The sequence below is a fragment of the Sturnira hondurensis genome, unplaced genomic scaffold, assembly GCF_014824575.4.
Source record: "Sturnira hondurensis isolate 20B ecotype Veracruz unplaced genomic scaffold, ASM1482457v3 Scaffold0019117, whole genome shotgun sequence".
Lineage (NCBI taxonomy): Eukaryota > Metazoa > Chordata > Mammalia > Chiroptera > Phyllostomidae > Sturnira > Sturnira hondurensis.
In genome coordinates, this window is record NW_028091748.1 from 701,140 (window position 1) to 723,739 (window position 22,600).

Below are 22,600 nucleotides of genomic sequence, written 5' to 3' on the forward strand. Positions count from 1 at the left end.
GTCTATAAGGTTCTAATGAATACAATGCAATCTGGGAAATTTAGCTTAGGACTTCAATACCATCTTGGTTGCTAATACTGGCACAGTGACATCTCTGGGAAGAAGATGAAACCCATCTCTGGGTTTCACTGGTATGAAAGAAAGAATAAAGAAACTTAAAAGTATGAAAGTGTAGAAAATACCTTTTGCTTATTTTTTCTCTATACAAAATAAGGCTTTCTTTTTTTAAGATCCAGAATTTAGGCACTCTTTCTTCTGGATTGATGACAGTTCCCTCAGAATGTGAATAGGGAAGCTTGAAAGAAAATGAACCTTTTCATCAAGTAGACTAGGGTTCAAACTCCAGCTCTGCCACTTACTAGTTTGTGTTATCCTTGAGCATGACTTTGCTTACCTAGAAAATTGAGTGACTTATACTGGGCAGGGTTATTTTATGGAAACAGAAAGATGGAGTAATTGAAGTGCACAGCACCTTTTTCTTTTTCTTAAGTTAACTGTTTTTATTCTTGTACACCTCCACATCATTTTTGGATTATTAGTGAAGACAAGGCTTAGATTTTCATACCTTATTAGCATATGTAACCATACATTGGTGACATCTGTTGTATGCGTGTGCTGTAGGAGTCCTTCAAATTCAATTTACATTTAAGTAGTTCTGACTGTAATTATAATGCCCCTAAGGTAGCAGTGGACAATGAATATCAAAACTGAAAACTAAGGCACAAAATAGAAAAACATCTTTACAGGCTTTAGTCCATAATAACGACTTATTTTTAAATTACCATTTTTACTTAACATAGTTATTTTAGGAAGTATATGTGCACCACTGACATAAAGGTTGAGAATTACTGGATTAGTATGTAATCATTAACTAACAAATAGAAAGTAAAAATCCAAAAATTAGATTTTTTATATTAAGTGGGAAAATACTAGGTTATAGAATAAAAATATGTTAAATAAAATTCTTATCTCCAACATTTTTTGTTATCTGGCTTTGTATTATTATTGTGAATTTTATTCTAAAAACTGCTTTTTAAAATCAGGGAAAATGATAAGGTACATTTTATTTTTTAGGCCTATAATAGGTCCTGCATTACCACCTGGTTTTATTAAATCTACACAGAAGAGTGACAAAGGCAGAGATGATCCGAGACAACAAGTATCATCATATTTCAACTCGGAGGTTTGGAAAATTTTTGATTAAAGGATAAGATGTAACAAGCTCAAGACTTCACATAATAATGACTATAGTCATTTGACTCATGTAATGTAAGACAGTCATGTTCATATTAACTTAGTATCATAACATAGGTAGATGTAATCAAAAGCTTATATTATAGACCTGAGAGTCTATTAGAAAAATTACATTTAATCTTGGAAGTGTATTATTTATTGATGCTTCTCATCTTTGAAAGGAAGCTTCAAAGTATTAGACAATAGAACATGATGGAAAGTTCAAGGAATCAATATGATTTGACCCAGAACAGAGAAAGCTGAGGAATTTTAAGTTGATGATCTTTATCTTGAAATTAACTCTCTCCTACCTAGCTCTGGTATATGTATATAACAAAGGCAGTGGTGGATAAATAATTTTATGAAAAGATAGTTCAAATGATTTTGGAGTCAAGTGTGAAGATTGTTTTCTTGTTAGAAGCCAGGTCTTCAACAACGGCTGAGATTTATACAGTAGTTTATAATTTGTAATGTGTTCTACTCAAATACAGATATTTTTATCTTCTCCATTGCTTTATGAAATAGATACTACATTTTACAGATGCTAAAAAGTAGAAAAACTGGGTAACATACTCAGTATTGCAGAGTTTGTACTTATGAAGCCCCAGCTTTGAGGCCTTTAAATCACCTGTTTATTTTGTTGTTCTGCATGGAATTCAACAGTTACACTGAGGTTGTTATTACAGGAAATATAATGCAATGGTTAAGATCAGAAACTTCAGAGTCATTTGTTCATTCTTTCAGCAATATTATAGAGCTCCTGTAGTGTGTCAGGCACATAGTCACAGAATGAATCTGTCAACAAATTCTTCAAAAAATACCCAAAATCCATCCACTTCTATTACCACCCTGGTCCAAGTCAACATCACATTTCACCTGTTTTATTGACTTTCATGTTTTAGCCCTTGTTCCTCTGCTACCTCTTCTCAGCACAGCAGCTAGACTGGCCTGGGTGAAACAAAGTCAGATCATGTCGCAGATAAATTGCTCCTCCTACCTGCGTAAAGCCCAAGTCCTTACAGGGCCCTCTACAATCTGGCTTCCGTAAATACAACAGGCAGGCTTCTACCCCTGAGCCTTTATACCCGCTGAGTCTCTCCAAAATGGTCTTCCCTAGACATCTCTGTGTCTTGCCTCCAAGACCTTCCATTTTTTTTGCTGGAATGTCACCTCAAAGAGGTCCCCCCCTTTTTTTAATATATCAATTTTATTTTAAGTATATTTCATTGATTATGCTACTACAGTTGTCCCATTTTTTCTTCTCTCCTTTATTCTCCTCCTCCCTGAATACCCCTCCATCCAGCATTCTCCCCCACTTAGTTGATGTCCATGGGTTGTATATATAAGTTCTTTTGGCTTCTCCATTTCCCATACTATTCTTAACCTCCCCCTGTCTATTTTGTACCTACCAATTATGCTCCTTATTCCCTGTACCCTTTTCCCCATTCTGTCCCTTCCCCCACCCCACTGATAACCCTCCATGTGATCTCCATTTCTGTGATTCTGTTCCTATTCTAGTAGTTTGTGTTTGCTTTTCAGGTTCAGTTTTTGATAGTTGTAAGCTTATTGTCATTTTACTTGTCATAGTTTTCATCTTTTCTTAGATAAGTTCCTTTAGCATTTCATGTAATAAGGGCTTGATGATAATGAACTCCTTGAACTTGACCTTATCTGGGAAGCACTTTATCTGCCCTTCCATTCTAAATGAAAGCTTTGCTGGATAGAGTAATCTTGGATGTAGGTCCTTGCTTTTCATGACTTCAAATACTTCCTTTCCAGCCCCTTCTTGCCTGTAAGGTTTCTTTTAAGAAATCAGCTGACAGTCTCATGGGAACTCCTTTGTAGGTAACTGTCTCCTTTTCTCTTGCTATTTTTAAGATTCTCTCTTTACCATTTTCTTCTCTTTGGTTAAGCCAGTGGATGCCCCAGTTACCATTTTAATTAAATGGCCTTCTATATTCACCATGACCATTCTGAAAATCCTTAGAATTAGTTAATCAAATTAAAGGAGCTTTTCACATACAAACAAACAAAAAGACTCTTTCCTCATCTTTAATCTTGGGTGATTTCATTATGATGTGTCTTGGTGTGTTCCTCCTTGGATCCAAGTTTTTTGAGACTCTCTGAGCTTCCTGGACTTCCTGGAAGTATATTTTCTTTGCCAGATTGGGGAAGTTCTCCTTTATTATTTTTTCAAGTAAGTTTTCAATTTCTTGCTCTTCCTCTTCTCCCCCTGGCAATCCTCTGATTCAGATGTCAGAATGTTTAAATTTGTCCCAGAGATTCCTAAGCCTCTCATTGTTTTGAATTCTTATTTCTTCATTCTGTTCTGGTCAAATGTTTATTTCTTCCTTCTGCTACAATTTTTTTTATTTCAGTCCCAATTTCTTTCTCATCACTGTTGCTTCCCTGTGATGTGACACCGGCCCACAGTGTCCATGGTGTTATGGATGAGATATAAGACAAATTCACATGGACTACTGAGTTCAGTGGAGGAAAAGGGATGGCACAGCCACTCTCTCAAGAGGAGAGCATGCCAACCCTTGCCTTGACAGGTTTGTATTGGCTTTCTAATAGCATACATCAAAGAATGCTTTATTATACTTTGCTTTAGGTAATTACTTTTTACAGATAGCAATGGAAGGGATGTTACTGGTTACTTCTTACAGATTAATAAGGAAAATATGTTGCAAATGCAAGGGAACAATAAGAGTAATAGGTCTGGTACACTGCAGTCCTTGGGAGAATTAGCACAGACTTCAGGGAGTTACTTTAAAGATATGCAGTAAGCATTTGCTGCCTCAACTCAGGGTGAAGGAGTTTTAGCAAGAGCAAGTCCCAAGGCAGCCTAGTTATAATGCAGGCCTGATTTCCCATGAGAGAACCGATCTGTGGGTTTGGCTCCTGTGTGCCACAACATGCCTATTGGGTTTTTCAGTAGGGCTGAGCTACTATTGCCATTGCCAGGCAGGTCAGTTCTCTATATCCCTGTACGTTTTTCTTTATTTCACTTAGCATAGCCTTCATTTTCTCTATATTTTGCATCTACTCAACCATTTCTGTGAGCATCCTGATTACCAGTGTTTTGAATTCTGCAGTTGATAGGTTAGCTATCTCCTCATCGCTTATTTTTCTGAAGTTTTGATCTGTTTTTTGTTTGTTTGTTTTGTTTTTTCATTTAGGCCATGTTTCTTTGTCTCAGCCCACCTGTTACATTGTAAGGGTTAGAGTCTTGGGTATTCGACAGGATGGGACAACTCACTTAGTGTGTTGTGGCACTGTATATGGGGGAGAGGTCTGTAGTACTATATGTGGGGGAAGGGTCAGAGAGGGAACAATGCCACTTGCTTGGCGTTCGTCCTGCTTCCAGCCACTTCCCTGACTACCTATAAGCATATTGGGCCCTTTCTGGTACTGGTTCTGGGGTGGGTGGGTTTGTGTATGTTCTAGGACCCCATGGGTCTCTTACAAACTCTCCTGTGAGACTGGGAGTTTCTCCCACCACCGAAACCCACCCGCCCAGGTCTTTACAGCCAGAGGTTTTGAGGCTGTAGTTTCCTTGCTGGAGCCCTGGGTTGTGCAGTCTGTCTTGTTCCCCAGTTGTTCCTCCCACCTTCTCCACATGCAAATATGGAACCACCCAGTCCGCTAGTCACCGCCTGGCCCTGCCTGGTCAGCTGCCTTGCATATCCTCTCCACCCTGGCTCTCCAACTCCACCCTTCCTACCAGTCTCAATGAATGTTTCTTCTTTAACTCCTTGGTTGTCAGACTTCCAGACAGTTCAATTTTCTGGCAGTTCTGGTTACTTTTATTCTTAAATTTGTTGTTGTCCTCCTTTTGGTTGTGCAAGGAAGGAAAGCATATCTACCTACCCCTCCATCTTGGCTGGAAGTCCTCAAAGAGGTCATTTCTGGCCAACTAATTTAAAATTGCTGACTTATCTTCCCTTTACTCCTGTCCCCTTCCCTGCTTTAATTTTCTTCATAGCATTTGTCACTATATAAGGTACCATTTATTGACCTCTCCCTACGAGAATGTGAGTCCATGGGGGACAGAAGTTTTTGTCTTATTTGCAGTAGCCATTCAAAGTATTTGCTGAATGAGTGAGGCCCAGTCCCTGCCCTCATTGCACTTACAGTGTAGTGGGCAATACATGCAGTAAACAAATACTGTCTGATATGAATGATTAAAAACGTGAGACAAAATATAGTGGAACCATGACAGGGAAATCTAATATGAAAAAGTGAGAAAAAAGAGAGACTTCCGCCAAGATGGAGGCATAGGTGGAAACACTGTGCCTTCTCCCACAACCAAGTTTGAATACAACAAAGGTTTGGAGAACTAGGACACACCCAAAGACCAGAAAACGGAATTATACGGAAGTCCGACAACTACGAACCGTTCAACGGGGACGGTAAGAGAGGCGGAGCCAGCAGCGGAGCTGGGTCGGGCAGGACAGATCCCCCCACCTAGGCGTGCAGGCAGCCCAGAAGCAGTCGGGGTATGGGGCAGACTGACCGCGGTCGCACATTCATGCACAGTGAGACGGCCCACGCAGGCCCCAGGGGGCGAACCCAGTGGTGGAGGGCTGACGGCGGTGGTACACTCGCGTGCAGTGGAGCGGGGTGCGTGACCCTGGTGACGGTGGGGGCTGAGGCGGCAGGCGGCAGACGGGAAGCCGTTGTCCCTCTTTGACCCCGCCCCCACATACAACGTCATAACCCAGCGACTTAGTTGCCCTGCTCTGGTGAACACTTTAGGGCTCCGATCCTGCTACGGAACAGGCACCAACAGCCCAAAAGATGGCACCAGAAGAACTCAAAGTCCCAGAGCCAATAACTCTAAGCAACCAAGAAATTGCCAGCCTCTCAGAAGCACAATTCAAGACACTATTTATCAGGATGCTCACAGAACTGGTTGATTATAGTCACAAATTAGAGGAACATATGAAGGCTAAACTAATTGAAATGAAGGGAGATGTCCAGGAAACCAATAGCGATGGAAAGGAAACTGGGACTCAAATCAAGGGAGTGGACCAGAAGGAAGAACGAAACATCCCACCAGAAAGGAATGAAGAAATGAGAATTCAAAAAAATGAGGAAAGGCTTAGGAACCTCCAGGACATTTTTAAACGTTCCAGCATCCGGATTATAGGGGTACCAGAAGGGGGGAAAAAACAGCCACGAGTGGAAAATGTATTTGAACAAATAATAAAGGAGAACTTCCCCATTCTGGCAAAGGAAATAGACTTCCAGGAAATCCAGGAAGCTCAGAGAGTCCCAAAGAAGTTGGACCCAAGGAGGAACACACCAAGGCACATCATCATTACGTTGCCCAAGATTAAAATGAAGGAGAGAATCCTAGAAGCAGCAAGAGGTAAGGGGACAGTCACCTACAAAGGAGTACCCATCAGACTGTCAGTGGATTTCTCAAAAGAGACCTTACAGGCAAGAAGGGGCTGGAAAGAAGTATTCCAAGTCATGAAATCCAAAGACCTACAGCCAAGATTGCTTTATCCAGCAAAGCTTTCACTTAGAATGGAAGGACAGATAAAGTGCTTCTCAGATAAGGTCGAGTTCAAGGAGTTCATCATTACCAAGCCCTTATTATATGAAATGCTAAAGGGACTTATATAAGAAAAAGAAGATAAAAAATATGAACAGTGAAAGGACAGCAAACACACAGTTATTAACAACCACACCTAAAACAAAAGCAAACCAAGAGGACAGCTAGATCAGGAGTGGAACCATAGAAATGAAGAACACATGGAGGGTTAGAAACAGGGGGGTGGGAGGAGGAGAAGGGGGGAGAAGGCACAGAAAATAGCATAGATGGTAGGTAGAAAATAGATGGGGGAGGGCGAGAATAGTGGGGGAAATATAGAATCTAAAGAACTTGAGACACGTGGTTATAAACTAAGGGGGGGAGAATGGTGGGGGAGGGAGTGTGTGGGTGGAGGGGAATGAAGAGGGGAATAGAACAACTGTAATGGTATAATCAATAAAATATTTTAAAAAATAAATAAATGAAAATTTAAAAAAGAAAGACGTGAGAAAAAGTCTTTTTTCTCTGAGAAAATGTCTAAAGTGAATATTAATGAGTTGGAGCTAGCTCAGCAAAAAGGTCAGGAAAGATTGTCCCAGAGAGCACAGATAGCTTATTTGAAGGCAAAAAAGTATGGAGAGAGAGAAAGTTAGGGTTTAAAAAAATCTAGGGTGGTTAGAGTGGAGATAATAAGGAAAAGGGTAAGAGAGAAAGGGAGAGACGTAGGCAAGAGCCATGCAAGCTTTGAATCCTGGTGGAGCTTAGTTTCATTACTAGTAGCATGCAGGTTGTTATTTTACAAAGTTGTTTTAAGGGTAATTTAGAACAGTAGCTATTCAATTTACAATGATTCTAATTGTTAATATTATGATTAGTGTTAGGATTACTGCCTCCACTATTGAGGTCATAAGAGTAACTTTGGAGAATTGATGCTGAGTGTAAGGAGTCCTTTCTTACAAGTTTGTTCAATACAGGAATAAATGACCAGAGGTAGGACTTCCAGCCATATAAGATAGCCACAAAGTTAATACACAGCTAGACCCAAAAGAAAGAAAGGGAAATTTATGGGTGTTAATAATATTGAGAGAATTCAAAGTCAGAGCAGTAAAACACAGGTTACACAGCAGAGGACGACAGTGGTTTCAGAGGTACCAGCCATAAGCCCTGGAGTATTGGGCATGGAAATAGGAGCTGCAAATTCAGGCTCACTCAGGCAGAGGAGAATTGAGCCCGCTAAATAAAGCCTCTACAGCCTCGAAGCACTGCTCTGCAACAAGGGTACTAGAGAAATATAACCCACTGTCTTTAGGAACGTTTGCTTCAATCTGGGGCCTTTTCAGGCTGTCCTACTTTCAAACGATTCACACACACGCGCACACACAGTAGGAGGTGTCTGTCCAACTCTCTCTGCCTCAGAGAAGGGGCAAAGGGTGGGGAAAGAAAGATAAATGTGGTAAAATGTTAGCAACTGATGAAATTGTGGAGAGGATATATGGGTGTTGTACTTGTCTTAGCACTGTATTCTTTCAAAATAAAAACTTTAAAAGATGTAGCATAATTCAACTTTATTTACATCTAGAACTTTGTTCTAACTCACCTGACAGCAGCAAATGGATAGTTTATATAATTCCCTAGGTGGTATCTATTACACATTATCTAGCCTTTCTTAGCAGAAGGGGAGGGATGAAGGTGGTGTAGAGGTTACACTGTAGCCTACCTGTTTAAGGGACTTTTGGTTCTGAATTCTTTGCTTTGTAGTTTTTCTTTCAACCTTTTTCAAAAGACACTTCTTTTTTCTATTGTCATTTTTTTTTTCAGAGAGAGGCTTCTCTTAATCTTTTATTCACCATGTATACCCCCAAATTAAGACACACATAATAACACTAATGGTTAATATTTGTTCAATGCTTGCCACAAACCAGACACTGCAAAGCACAATATAAACTCATATTTGCAATGACTTAATTATATTTGCATGACTGCATAAACATAATCCAAACAATAGTCCGGGGGGAATAGTGTGTCAGCTAGAATACTTTTAGCTGCATATAACAGAAAATCTAACTCAAAATAGAATTTTATCTTAACCTACAGAATTAGCAAATGGATTGTTTATATAATTTCCTGGTTGGTATATAATCTGTAAGATAAATGTGTTTCATACATCATATGAGATCTAGGGGTAAGGGTCATTCCAGGGTTTGTTAATTCACTGGCTTAATAAGATCACTACTTTTTTCTGTCTTCTCTGTCATCCACAGTATGTTATTTTTCTTAGGCTGACTGACTCCTTCATTATATCAACTAGCCTGCCAAAGTTCTAAGAGTCACATGCAGATGGTAATGTTCAGACATGGAACAGGAATGATCCCTTCCAAGGTTTCCCATGGACCTGACCTCATGTTTTTTTGGCCAAATGATCAGGAGAAATGAGACCAAAGTATTTGGTTTAGAATTATTAACATTTTTCCTTTGGAGTTAGAGAAGGTACCAGGTTCCTGAGAAGAGCCTGGCTCCAAACACGATGAACGAATTTAGTATTCTCTTAGCAACAGAGTAATTATTGGTTGCAGCTGTTATAATCCCCATCTAAAAGACAAAAAAGAGGCCCAGAAAACAAGGCCCAGAAAGGTTAAATGACAAGCCTGAGGTCACAGGACTAATAGAGTGGTAAATTGAGGCCATGAACTCAGTCTAACTCTGCAGCCCAAACTATAAACTATTAGGGTACAGAATTCTATTTTATTTCTAGATAAAGTAAGTTACATTTTTTGGCTTTTAGAAATTAACTCAACCAGGACACCAAAATGATTTAATACCTAGACTGGATTTGGGTTTATGATTCTGGCTTCCCATTTTCAATTTAGTGTGTGAAACCTGATTTTTTGTTTGCTCCTCCATTCATTTAGTTTATGTCTTCCAACATCGTAAGTGCTGTTTATTTCTAAAAATTTCAGGCATTATCCTACCAAGACATGCTGAAATTTACCTTTATGAAACCACATTTTGTTAAATGGAATTAAAAATACCATTAGTTTGTCCCATCATCTTAAATTTCTGTACTATTAATGTCATATCTATTAATAGTTTAATACTATTTAATAGTTTTACTTTTTTAAAGTAATCTTTATTACATATTTTTCCATTACCATTTAGCCGCCTTATAGCCTTTCCCCACAATAATCACCCCACTATTGTCCACTTCCATGAGTCATTTTTCCTTTTTGCTCAATGTCTCCACCCCCTAACCTCCCCCGACTAGCTGTCATCTGTTCTCCATCTATGAGTCTGTCTGTTTTGCTTGTTAGTTCAGTTTGTTCATTAGATTCCACATATGAGTAAATTATATGGTATTTGTCTTTCTCTGATTGACTTATTTCACTTAGCATAATGTTCTCCAGATCCATCCATACTGTCACAGGGTAAAAATTTCTTCTTTTTTATGGCTGACTAGAATTACATTGTGTAAGTGTCCCATAGTTGTTTTATCCACCCATCTACTGATGGACTCTTGGACTGCTTCCGTGTATCTTGGTGATGGTAAATAACACTGCAATGAACATAGGGGTGCTTATGTTCTTTCGAATTAGTGTTTTGGTTTCCTTCAGATATATTCCCAGAATTGGGATTGCTGGATTAAAGGGCTGATCCATTTTTAACTTTCTGAGGTATCTCCATACTGCTTTTCACAGTGGCTGCACCAATCTGCATTCCCACCAACAGTGCAAAGGCATTCCCCTTTTCCCACATCCTCACCAGCACTTGGTTGTTGATTTATTGATGATAGCCATCATAACAGGTGTGAGATGGTATCCTATTGTGGTTCTTACTATCATTTCTCTGATGATTAGTGACGTTGAGCATCTTTTCATATGTCTGTTGGCCATCTGTGTGTCCTTTTGGAGAAGTGTCTATTGAGGTCCTTTGCCCATTTTTTTAATTGGGTGGGGTTTTTTGGTGTTGAGTTTTATAAGTACTTTATAAATTTTGAATATTAACCCCTTATCAGATGTATCAGTAATTATGTTTTTCTTTTCTGTGAGTTCTCTTTTTATTTTGTTGACGATTTCCTTTGCTGTCCAATGTCTTTTAAAAGTTCATTATATCTTTTATATCTGCTCATTTGTGACACCAATATTGTATTTGTAGGGTGATTGTAATCTGTTTAAGATAAATGTCATCAACATCACAGAGTTTACCACTGCAGAGATAAGCTATAAACCCTTAAATCATCAGCAGTAAATAATAAAGAGGTTGCTATATATAAAAAACTGGCCTTGGTCTTAGAATATTTGAGTCATAGATACTAGTTTTGTAACGTTGGAAAGACTTTTTGAAATGTTAGCCTAGGTTTCCTCAAAAAGAAAATAAATAATAATGCCATTTTACAGTTATCTTATGAGGATCAAATTAGGAGTGGTGTACACAGTCTATAGTTACTAAGAGACAGTATATGATTAATTTTTTTAATATATTTTATTGACCATGCTATCACAGCTGTCCTATTTTCTTCTACCCTTTATTCTTGTAAGTATATTTCCTTTGCCAGATGTGGGGAGTTCTACTTCATTAGGTTTTCAAGTAAAGTTTTCAATTTCTTGCTCCTTTCTTCTCCTTCTGGCACCATGTGATTCCGATCTTGGAACATTTAAAGTTGTCCCAGAGTTTCCTGAGCCTCTTCTCATTGTTTTGAATTCTTGTTTCTTCATTCTGTTCTGATTGAATGCTTATTTCTTACTTCTGTTCCAAATCATTGCTTTTAGTCCTGGTTTACTTCCCTTCACTGTTGGTTTCCTTTGTATTTTCCTTTATTTTCCTTTTCATAGACTTCACTTTTTCCTCTATTTTGCGACCATATTCAAGCATTTCTGTGAGCATCCTGATTACCAGTGTTTTGAACTCTGCATCTGATAGTCGTATTTCTTCATTGCTTTGTTGTATTTTTTTAACATTTACCTTCTATTTTTTGTTGTAGTTCAAGTACAGTTCTCTCCATTTTTCCCTCACCACTCCCCCTCACCCCAGCCATCCCCACTTCCCACCCAAGATCCTACTGCCCTTTGGTTTTCTCCAAAGGGGATAGATGTTCCTGAAAACTCTTTCTTCATTATCCCCTCCGATCTCCTCTCTGGTTACTATCGGTTTGTTCTTAATTTCAAGGTCTCTGGTTACATTTTGTTTGCTTGCTTGCTTTGTTGATTAGGTCCACTTAGACGTGAGATCATATGATATCTGGCTTATTTCACTTACCATAATGTTATCCAGTTCCATCCATGCTGTTGCAAAGTGTAGGAGCTCCTTTCTTTCTGCTGCATAGTATTCCATCATGTAAATACACTGTAGTTTCTTGATCCATTCATTTACTGATGGGCACTTAGGTTGCTTCTAGCACTTGGCTATTGTAAATAGTGCTGCTATAAACATTGGGGTGCATAGGTTCTTTTGGATTGGGGTCTCAGGGTACTTAGGTTGTAATCCCAGCAGTGGAATAGCCAGGTCAAAAGGCAGTTCCAATTTTAGTTTTATAAGGAAATTCCATACTGTTTTCCATAGTGGCTGCACCAGTCTGCAATCCCACCAACAGTGGACTACGGTCCCCTTTTCTCCGCAACCTCTCCAACACTCGTTGTTTCTTGATTTGCTTATGATGGTCATTCTCACCAGTGTGATGTGCTATCTCATAGTGGTTTTCATTTGCATCTCTTTGGTGGCTAGTGATGCTGGGCATCTTTTCATATGTCTCTGGGCCCTCTGTATGTCCTCCTCAGAAAAGTGTCAGTTCAAGTCTTGCCCATTTTCTAATTGGGTTTTTTGTCTTCCTGGAGTGGAGTCGTGTCAGTTCTTTATATGTTTTAGAGATCCAACCCTTGTCCAAGGAATCATTGGCAACTATGTTTTCCCATATAGTTGGTTCTCTTTTCATTTTATTGCTGTTTTCTTTAGCCATGCAGAAGGCTTTTTAATTTGATGAAGCCCTATTTGTTTATTCTCTCCTTTATGTCCCTTGCTCTAGGGGACGTATCAGTGAAAATGTTGCTGCGAGGAATGTCTGAGATTTTTGTGACGATGTTTTCCTCTAGAACTTTTATGGTGTCATGACTTATATTTAAGTGTTTTATCTACCTTCAGTTTATTTTTGTGTATGGTGTAAATTGATGATTAAGTTTCATTTTTTTGCATGTAGTTGTCTAGATCTCTCAACACCATTTGTTGAAGAGGCTATTTTTATTCCATTTTATTCTTCTTCCCCCTTTGTCAGATATTAGTTGACCATAGAGACCTGCATTTATTTCTAGGCTCTCTATTCTGTTCCATCAGTCCATGTGTCTGTTCATATGTTAGTACCAGGCTGTTTTGATTATAGTAGCCTTGTAATGCAGTTGGATATCAGGTATTGTGATCCCTCCTACTTTGCTCTTCTTTCTCAAAAGTGCTGTGGCTATTCAGGGTCGTTTATGGCTCCATATAAATTTTTGAAATGTTTGTTCTATATCTTTAAATATGTCATTGGTACTTTAATAGGTATTGCATTAAATCTGTAAATTGCTTTGGGTAGTATGGACATTTTTATGATGATAACTCTTCCAAACCATGAACATAGTATATGTTTCCATAGTATATGTTTCCATTTATTTCTGTCTTCCTTAATTTCTTTCTTCAGTGTTGTGTAGTTTTCTGAGTACAGGTCTTTTACTTCCTTGGTTAGGTCTATTCCTAGGTATTTTATTTTTCTTGTTGCTAAATCAAATGGGATTTTTTCCCTGGTTTCTGATATTTCATTGTTGGTGAACAAAAATGCCTTTGATTTCTGAATATGGACTTTGTAAACCCCTGTTTTGCCAAATTCACTTATTAGGTCAAATAGTTCTTTGGTGGAGTCTATAGGATTTTTCTGTGTATACTATCATGTCACCTGCACACAATGACAATTTTGTTTCCTCCTTTCCAATTTGGATATCTTTTATTTCTTTTACTTGTCTGAGTGCTGTGGCTAGGACTTTGAATACTATGTTGAATAGAAGTTGTGAAAGTGGATGACCTTGTCTTTTTTCTGATCTTAGTTTTTAGTTTGTGCCCACTGAGCATGATGTTGGCTGTAGAGCTCTCATCTATGACCTTTATTGTGTTGAGGAATGCTCCCTCTATTCCCACTTTGCTGAGTGTTTTTATCATAAATGTTTGCTGTACCTTATCAAATGCTTTTTCCATATCTATTGATATGGTCATGTGATTTTTGTCTTTGCTTTTGTTTATGTGATGTATTGTGTTTATTGATTTGGGAATTTTGGAATACCATCCTTGTATCCCTGGGATGGACTCCACTTCATCATGGTGTATAATCTTTTTAATGTATTGCTGGATGCGATTTGCCAATATTTTGTTGAGGATTTTAGCATCTGTTCATTAGTGATACTGGCCGGTAGTTTTCCTCCTTTGTTGTGTCTTTATCTGGTTCTGAGATTAGGATGATGCTGTCTTCATGAAAAATGTTTGGGAGTCTTTCCTCTTCTTGGATTTTTTGGAATAGTTTGTTAAAGATAGGGGCTAGCTGTTCCTTAAATGTTTTGTAAAATCTTCCTCTGAAACCATCCTGTCCAGGGCTTTTGTGTGCTGGGAGTTTTTGATTAACTGCTTCGATTTCATCAGCTCTTATTGGTCTTTTCAGGCATTCTGCTTCTTCTTCATTCAGTTTTGGATTTCACCTAGGTTTTCAATTTTTTGCCACATAGCTCTTCATAGTAATTTTTTACAATCCTTTTTATTTCTATAGTGTCAGTTTTAATCTCTCTTTTTTTCATTTCTGATTCTGTTTATCTGGGTCCTCTCTCTTTTTTTTTCTTGATGAGTCTACTTAAAGGCTTGTTGATTTTCTTTATCTTTTCAAAGAACCAGTCCTGGTTCAAAGAAAATCCAAAGGATTTTCTGATCCTTTGGATTTTTATTTTAGTCTCTGTGTCATTTAATTTTGCTCTGATCTTGGTTATTTCCTACCTTCTAGTTGCTCTGGGCTGCCTTTGTTGTTGTTCTTCCAGTTCTTGTAGGTGTAGGGTTAGGTTGTGTATTTGAAATGTTTCTATCTTCTTTAGGTAAGCCTGTATAGCTATGAACTTCCCTCTCAGACTTCCTTCACTATGTCCCATAAGTTTTGGATTGTTGTGAGTTCATTTTCACTTATTTCCAAAAAGTTTTTGATTTCTTCCTTGATCTCATTTTTAACCCACTCATTGTTTAATACATGCTATTTGATGTCCATGAATTTGAGTGTTTTTGAGCTTTTCCCTTGAGGTTGGTTTCTAGTTTCAGGCCCTTGTGGTCAGAGAAGATTCTTGATGTGATTTCAGTTTTTTGAATTTGTTGAGGCTTGTTTTGTGTCCTATCATGTGGTCTATCTTTGAAAGTGTTCCATGTGCATCTGAAAATAATGTGTATTTTTGCTTCTTTGGGATGAAAGGTTCTATATATACCATTTAAGTCCATTTGATCTGGGACATTTTTTAGTGCCACAGTATCTTTGTTGATATTTTGTTTGGAAAATCTATCCTTTTTTTTAAGGATTTTATTTCTTTATTTTGAGGAGAAGGGAGAGAGAACAGGAGAGAAATATCAGTGTGTGGTTGCTTCTCACACAACCACCTCTGGGTCCTTGGCCCACAAGGCATGTGCTCTGACTGGAAATCAAACCAGCAACCCCTTGCTTCACAGGCCATCACTCAGTTACTGAGCCACACCAGCCATGGCAAATGTATCCATTTTTGACAGTGGAGTGTTAAAATCCTCAACTATAATTGTGTTGCTGTCAGTATCTTTCTTGAAGTCCTCCAAGATTTTCTTTATGTATTTTGGTGTTCCTGTGTTGGGTGCATATATGCTTATCATGTTTATTTCTTCTGGATGGATCGTTCCCTAGAGTATTATGAACTGTCCATCTGGGTCTCTTTTCATGGCCCTTGTTTAGAAGTCTGTTTTGTCTGATATCAATATTGCTACCTTGGCTTTTTTTCCTGTCCATTTGCTTAGAATATTTTTTCCAGCCCTTCACTTTCAATCTGTGTAAGTTTTTTGTTCTGAGGTGGGTGTCTTGTAGGCAGCATATGTATGGATCATGATTTCTTTACTATTTAGCTGTTCTATGTCTTTTGATTGGAGCATTTAATCTATTTACATTTAAGGTTATTATTGGTAGATACTTATTCATTGCCATTTTACTGGTGTTCCTCTCTAACTCCTTCACTTCCTTTTCTTAAAGCAGTCCCTTCAGCATCTCTTATAGAGCTGGTTTGGTGGAGGTGTATCCTTTTAGACTAATTTTGTCCAGGAAACTCCTTATTTCACCTTCCATTTTAATTGAGAGCCTTGATGGGTAGAGCAGTCTTGGTTGCAGGCCTTTGGTTTTCATTACTTGGAATATTTCTTGCCATTCCCTTCTGGCTCAGAGTGTTTCCATTGAGAAGTCAGCTGCTAACCTTATTGGGACTCCTTTGTATGTTACTTCATGTTTCTCTCTTGCTGCCTTTAAGATTCTCTGTTTGTCTTGGAATTTTCCCACTTTAATGATGATGTGTCTTTGAGGGGGCTTCTGGGTTCCTCTTGATTGGGACCTTCTGTGCTTCCTGAATTTGTGTGACATTTTTCTCTCATCAAATTAGGGAAGTTTTCTATCATGACTTTTCAAACAGTTTTTCTATCCCTTGGTCATCTTTGTCTTTTTCTGGTATCCCTATTATATGGATGTTATTATACATTTCATGTTGTCCTGCAGTTCCCTTAACCCCTCTACATTTTTTCTGAGCCACTTTTTATTTTCTTGCTCTTTCTCAGTGGTTTTTTTTTCTATCTTGTCCTCCAGCTTGCTGATTCAGTCTTCTGCTTCATCCAGCCTTATTTGATTCCTTCTACTGTGTTCTTCAGTTCAGAAATTGTATTCTTAATTTCCTCTTGGTTCTTGTTGATAGTTTCTATTTCCTTTTTCATGCTGATATAGTTTGTAGTGAGTTCATCATAGTTTCCCTATAGTTTTTGGTAATTCACTGTGAGCTCAGTGAGCTTCCTTATAACCTTTACTTTGAACTCAATATCTGATAGCTGACTTGCCTGTATTTCATGTAGCATTCTCTCTGAGGCTTCCTCCTTTCCTTTTGTTTGGGGTTTCTTTGTCTTCCCATTGTTTGTGAGACTCTTCTTGTTTGCCTCTGCTTTTTAAATTGATCTGTTCTGACTCCCTGAGTTTGTGGTGTGAACTTCTATGGTAGGAGACCTGTGAAATTCAGCAGTGCAGTTTCCTTAATCTCCTGAACTTGAAGCTCTAGGGATGCCATTTATCTTGGCTCTCTGGATATATTTGTGTTTTGATTGTCATTGGGTCTTTCTTTTATGGGCCCTTCCCTCCAGCTGGTTAACTGAGGGTCACTCCACCCACCACATCTTGTATGCTGTCATGCACGTGCTGCTGCCAGAAGAATACCACAAAGCCCAGGTAACAAACCCAAATCCTCAAAAACATCTTGTCCTGGAAATCTCATTTTCAAAAGCAAGTTAACCAGTATTAATGAGGAGCAAATGAATCAGTATTAATGAGGGTGTAAGGAGATTAAGATTATTATTAGCAAGGAGAAAGACTATAGTATAAATTGTAGTGACTTAATATGCATAAGACTTTGCTCTACAAGAAATGAATGTTAAAAAGCTATGCAGGAAAAAAAAAGAACATCAGTAATCATGGAGAAGATCACAATTGATTTCGACTTGATTGCCTTTAGTATTTACCACTGTTTTTTTCTTTCTGGATCCACCTCTGGTGATGTCAGATGCTGACCTAATCTGGCCTTCGGCAGCATGCTCTCAGTTTGCCTGCTCAGTAGTAAGGAACAGAGCCTTACATATTTTCCAGGGTGAGGCAATTCACATCATGCGTTATGATGCTGTAGATGGGGGAGTGGTCTGAGTGGGAACAATGCCACTTTCTCAGTTCTCCAAGGCTTTCAGTCACTTCCTCCACAACCCATAGGCAAATTGGGCCCTTCTGGTCCTGATTCCCATGTGAGTGGTTTTGTATACCTTGTTAGGACCCTTTCGGTCTCTCCAACAACGCTTCTGTGAGGCTGGGAGTTTCTCCTGCAGTCTCAATCCCCACAGGTTTTTTCAGTCAGAGGTTTTGAGGCTTTATTTGCCCTCACTGGAACCCGGTTTGTGTGGTCTGTCTCAATCCCCAGTTGTTCCTCCCAGCTTATCTGCGGGTCCATCAGCTACCACGTTACTGCAAGTCTTCTCCACCCTAGCTACCTGTCTCCACCCCTTCTAGCAGCTTAGAGGAATGTTTCTTTTTTACTCCTTGGTTGTCAGACTTCCATACTCTTCTGGCAGTTCTGGTTATCTTTGTTTTTAAATTTCTTGTCCTTCTTTTGGTTGTGTGAGGAGGCAAAGCATCTACGTATGCCTCCATCCTGGCTGGAAGTAAACAGCATGTGATTTAGAGTAAGACTCTGGACAATATGTAATTATCTAACCACTTCTACCTGTGGCAATCACTATAATTGTTCACAGAAGAAACCACAACTAGAAAGTTACCTTCAAGTGATTAGTAGGGAAAATATAAACAGTACAAATGAACTCCTAATCATGGTAGTTTGAAAAAAATAAGAAGCTGCTGCCTTTCAGAGCTGGAGGACAAACATGTTTTATTGTTCATCCTAATACATTGTTTTAGGAAAAGGACTGCTTGAAACTCTACTATATATAGCATCTACACCAGAGTCTTACATGAAAACCCTTTATTAAAATGATTTGCTAAGAATTAAAATAAATAACTACAATACTGTAGCTACGATATAGTATTGGGGTAAGTATACTTTGGGAACCAAATTAACTCATTCAGGTTAGCATTTGTGAAATACGCAGCATCTCTAGTTCTGTGGGGGATACTGCATTATGGAGGCTGATGCAGCTTCCAGTAGTGTCTCGGTTGTGTGCCTCTTATCCCAAAGAGCTTTTTCTGTACCAGGAATGTAAATGGTTTCATCTCCAACCTGTCAGTAACAGTTACCTAGAATATCATTTTGAGAAGAATTACGAGACCACGTTGTTGTCCATCAGGAAAAAAGCTGAAATAATTTAATGAAGTCTGCTGTTGCCCTCCATGGGAGGAGAGTTGGGACAATACACATACCATGGATTTGTCTTCCCTGTACTGTGCACTTCAGGAAGGCACGGAAGCAGCCCTCATTGCTCAGCGCTTAGCCAGCAACAAACTGATTTTTGTTATATTGTCTCTTGGTAATCAGATTCTGTGACTTAACTTTAAATAATTTAGTCATTTTCTATAATCTGTAGCTCTGCTCTTGGTTAAAAGGTAATGTCTTATTTCAAAAGGAAACAGAAAGCAGTGAAGATGAAGATATTGTTGGACCAATGCCTGCAAAAGGGCCAGTTAACTATAGTGTAACAACAGAGTTTGAAAAAAGGGCCCAGAGAATGAAAGAAAAACTGACCAAAGGAGATGATGTAAGTTTTTAACATATGCTACTCTGAGAAATAAACTAACTAAATTAAAAATCTAAATTTTAAAAATAGACATTAAATAATACATATACAGGGGTGGAGCAATGTGAAACATGGTTTATTCTTATATCATTATTTATTAATTATTGTATTTCTTTTACCATATAAACAACTATAAACATGCTTTTGCCTCACCCTGGATATGTATTTATGTGTGTATGTATGTGTGTATATATATATATATATCTTATATCTATGGGAAGAAAATGTAGTGGCTAGGTAGCCCAGAAGCTATAAAAGGAAAAGACTGGCAAATTTGCCTATTTAAACATTTTTGTATGGTAACTATAATGAAGTCAAAAGAACAATAAATTAGATGAAAATATTTGTAATGTATGTGATGAAAACATTAATTCTTTCTATTAAATCCTTTGTCTTAAAGTCCGCTATTTAACTTTTTAAAAAATTTTATTTAGCCCTGGCTGGTGTAGCTCAGCGGATTGAGCGCAGGCCTGGGAACCACACGATTGCAGTTCGATTCCCAGTCAGGGCACATGCCTGGGTTGTAGGCTGGTTCCCTGCAGGCCAACTCCCAGCAGGGGATGCACGAAAGGCAACCATACATTGATGTTTCTCTCCCTCTCCTTCCCCTCTAAAGATAAATAAATAAATAAAATCTTTTAAAAATTTTATTTAATTACTTTTCAAGTACAGTTTTCTGTCTATTACTCCCATCCCACCCCTCGTGCTCTCCCCCTCCCTCCCATTTCCATCCTTCTCAGTTGTTGTCCATGTAGCCTTTATATATGTTCCTCTAAATCCCTCCCCTTTTTCCCCAGAAATTCCTTCCCCTCTCCCCTCTGGTCACTGTCAGCCTGTTCTCTATTTCAGTGTCTTTGGTTATATTTTGCTTGCTTGTTTGTTTTGTTGTTTAGCTTCCTGTTAAAGGTGAGATCATACAATATTTGTCCTTCAACAGCTGGCTTATTTCACTCAGCATAATGCTTTCCAGTTCCATCCATGCTGCTATTTAACTTTGAAGCCTCAATTGAAAAACACAGTCACTTGTACAGCATTTTACCCACACACACATATACTCTTTCCAGGCTACTGGGGTTTGGTTTTTGTTTTGTTTTTTAACCTTTTGTTTCTCTTAAAGGTTTCATCTAAACCAGTTACAAGGGAGTTATGGATGACTGAGCTTCCTCCGGAATTTAAAGACTTTGGTCTTGGGCCCAGAACTTTTAAGAGAAGAACCGATAACAAATCTGGAGATCGATCAGTCTGGACAGATACTCCAGCTGACAGGGAAAGGAAGGCTAAGGTGAAAGTGTTTGTTCATGTATTTCTGTCCATGCTGGCTCTATTTGGAAGAGAAATAAGGCAAAAGATTTAAGGGTACTATTTTTAAAATGATTCCAAAAGGAGAAATACAGATTTCCCCTTGAAGGAAAGTGACACCATTTGCTTACTATTTCCCAATAAACTTAGATCATTTAAATCTCTAGAAAACCCTGGGGCATGGGTTTATTGACCTCATTTTATAGGAGAAACTAACCTCTGTGAGGTCAATTTTTCTGGTATTACAATGCTGGTAGGTAATGAGTAATAATTCTGTTTTATATCTTTCTAACTCCAAGCTCTTAGAGTTAGGATTTTTAAAACTAGTCCTTATACAACATCTTACTATCTCCATGGCAAAAGTATGTTTTGAAATATCTTGAAAGAAAACAAAGCCAAAGATTAACCTAGATTCTTAAATGATGCATAATGACTCATGCTACTATCAAGATAGGCAAGATCACTTTCACTAACAGTACTAAATACGGTATGATCTCACTTATATGTGGAACCTAAAAAAAGACAAATATTCTTTTAAAAAACTGAGCCTGAGGTAGGGGGTAGACAAATAGGTGTAGGGGGTCAGAAGGTGCCAATTTCCAGTTATAAAATGAATAAGTTCTGGGGATATAATTTACAGCATGGTGGCTATAGTTAATAATACAGTACTGCATTTTTTAAAGTAGCTAGGAAACTGGATCTTCAAAGTTCTCATTACAGGGGAAAAATTTTTGTAACTATATAGCAATGGATATTAACTAGGTTTATTGTGGCAGTCATTTTGCAAAATATACAAATGTCAAATCATACATCATACACCTGAAACTAATTATGTTAGTTATACCCCAATTAAAAAATACTTTCATTAATGCAGTATAATTTACAAAATATATACCCCCAAAAGTATGCATAAAATATATTATTATTTTTAAATTTTCTTTTTTTGAATTGTTACTGTTTATTTTAAAACATCCCGTTGTAAATTAGCAGTTGAACCGCTGTCCCCAGCACTACTCCTTAAATTTACTCCATCCAAAGATTTTAATTCCCTTAGGATATCCCATTCAGATTTTAAACACTCTGCTAATTGAAACCTGAAGATTTATAGTTTTATCAGTTCTGACTTAAACAGTTGCACAATTCTTTCTCTCACTTGCTTTATCTTGTTCATTAGTACCTAGAATTCTGTGGATTTCTATTTTCATTCTGTAACTCTAAATTGTGTTACAGGCTTTCTATTAATTGCCGGTATAGAAAGATGAAAAAGCTCCTTAAGGAGCATTTATTTTAGTGGGGAATTGCTTGTGAAATAGTGTTACTGTTAAAACGAGGATAGTATGTTCAAGTTTCCTCATTTTAGCATCCTAACCTGCATATGTGGCGGTGTCATAAGTTCTCTGTTGCCCTGAAAATTAAAGGAATCTGGAGTTGTAATAGAAAGGTGAGGTGGACCAACACATGGGGGCAGAAGACACAACAAAAGATGTGGTGTAAACATGAGCCACACCTTTGAATGTTGAGTGTTGGAAGGCCTGTCTAATCTTCCCTAATTGGCCTCTTATACAAATAATATACTATTGGCATTTTTATAATTTAGCCTTTAAGATTGTCTCCAAAAATACAATAAATTGCCTTGCTCACATGGACTTTTTATTTGTGCCTACATTTATTTATGCATTTTTCTGTCCTTCTGTATGCAGGGAGTCATCTTCAGAGAAAGATATCACAGGAAAATGGAACAAATAGAAACTAGGCAGTAAAATTTGAACTAAGTGATTTTAGGCCCTATGACTGAATTCTTTAGGTTTGGTCATTCTTTTCAGGGCTTAATGTAATATTCAGTGTTTACAAAGGACTATGAAGGAATTACTGCTATCCCTTAAATTTTATGTGGTAAATTTTATCCCTTAAAATTTGTAGAGTATTACATCAGATAATACATACTTATATGTATTTGTGGTACCAAATAACATATATTATCACAGC

The 22,600-nt window shown here is 38.0% G+C and overlaps 1 protein-coding gene across 4 annotated transcripts in view; it reads left to right on the plus strand.

The window, feature by feature from the left end:
- The window catches only part of GPALPP1 (GPALPP motifs containing 1), a 45,944-nt gene that overhangs the window by 6,293 nt on the left and 17,051 nt on the right, over window positions 1-22,600 (plus strand). For 2 of the 4 annotated variants that reach the window (XM_037070889.1, XM_037070892.1), the window contains 3 exons: window positions 1,075-1,183; window positions 19,142-19,276; window positions 20,433-20,597. In XM_037070889.1, the coding sequence (XP_036926784.1) occupies window positions 1,075-1,183; window positions 19,142-19,276; window positions 20,433-20,597 (409 nt within the window). Of the gene's footprint in view, window positions 1-1,074; window positions 1,184-17,198; window positions 17,253-19,141; window positions 19,277-20,432; window positions 20,598-22,600 lie in introns of those variants that run through there. The other 2 variants (XM_037070890.1, XM_037070891.1) reach the window with 2 other exon arrangements.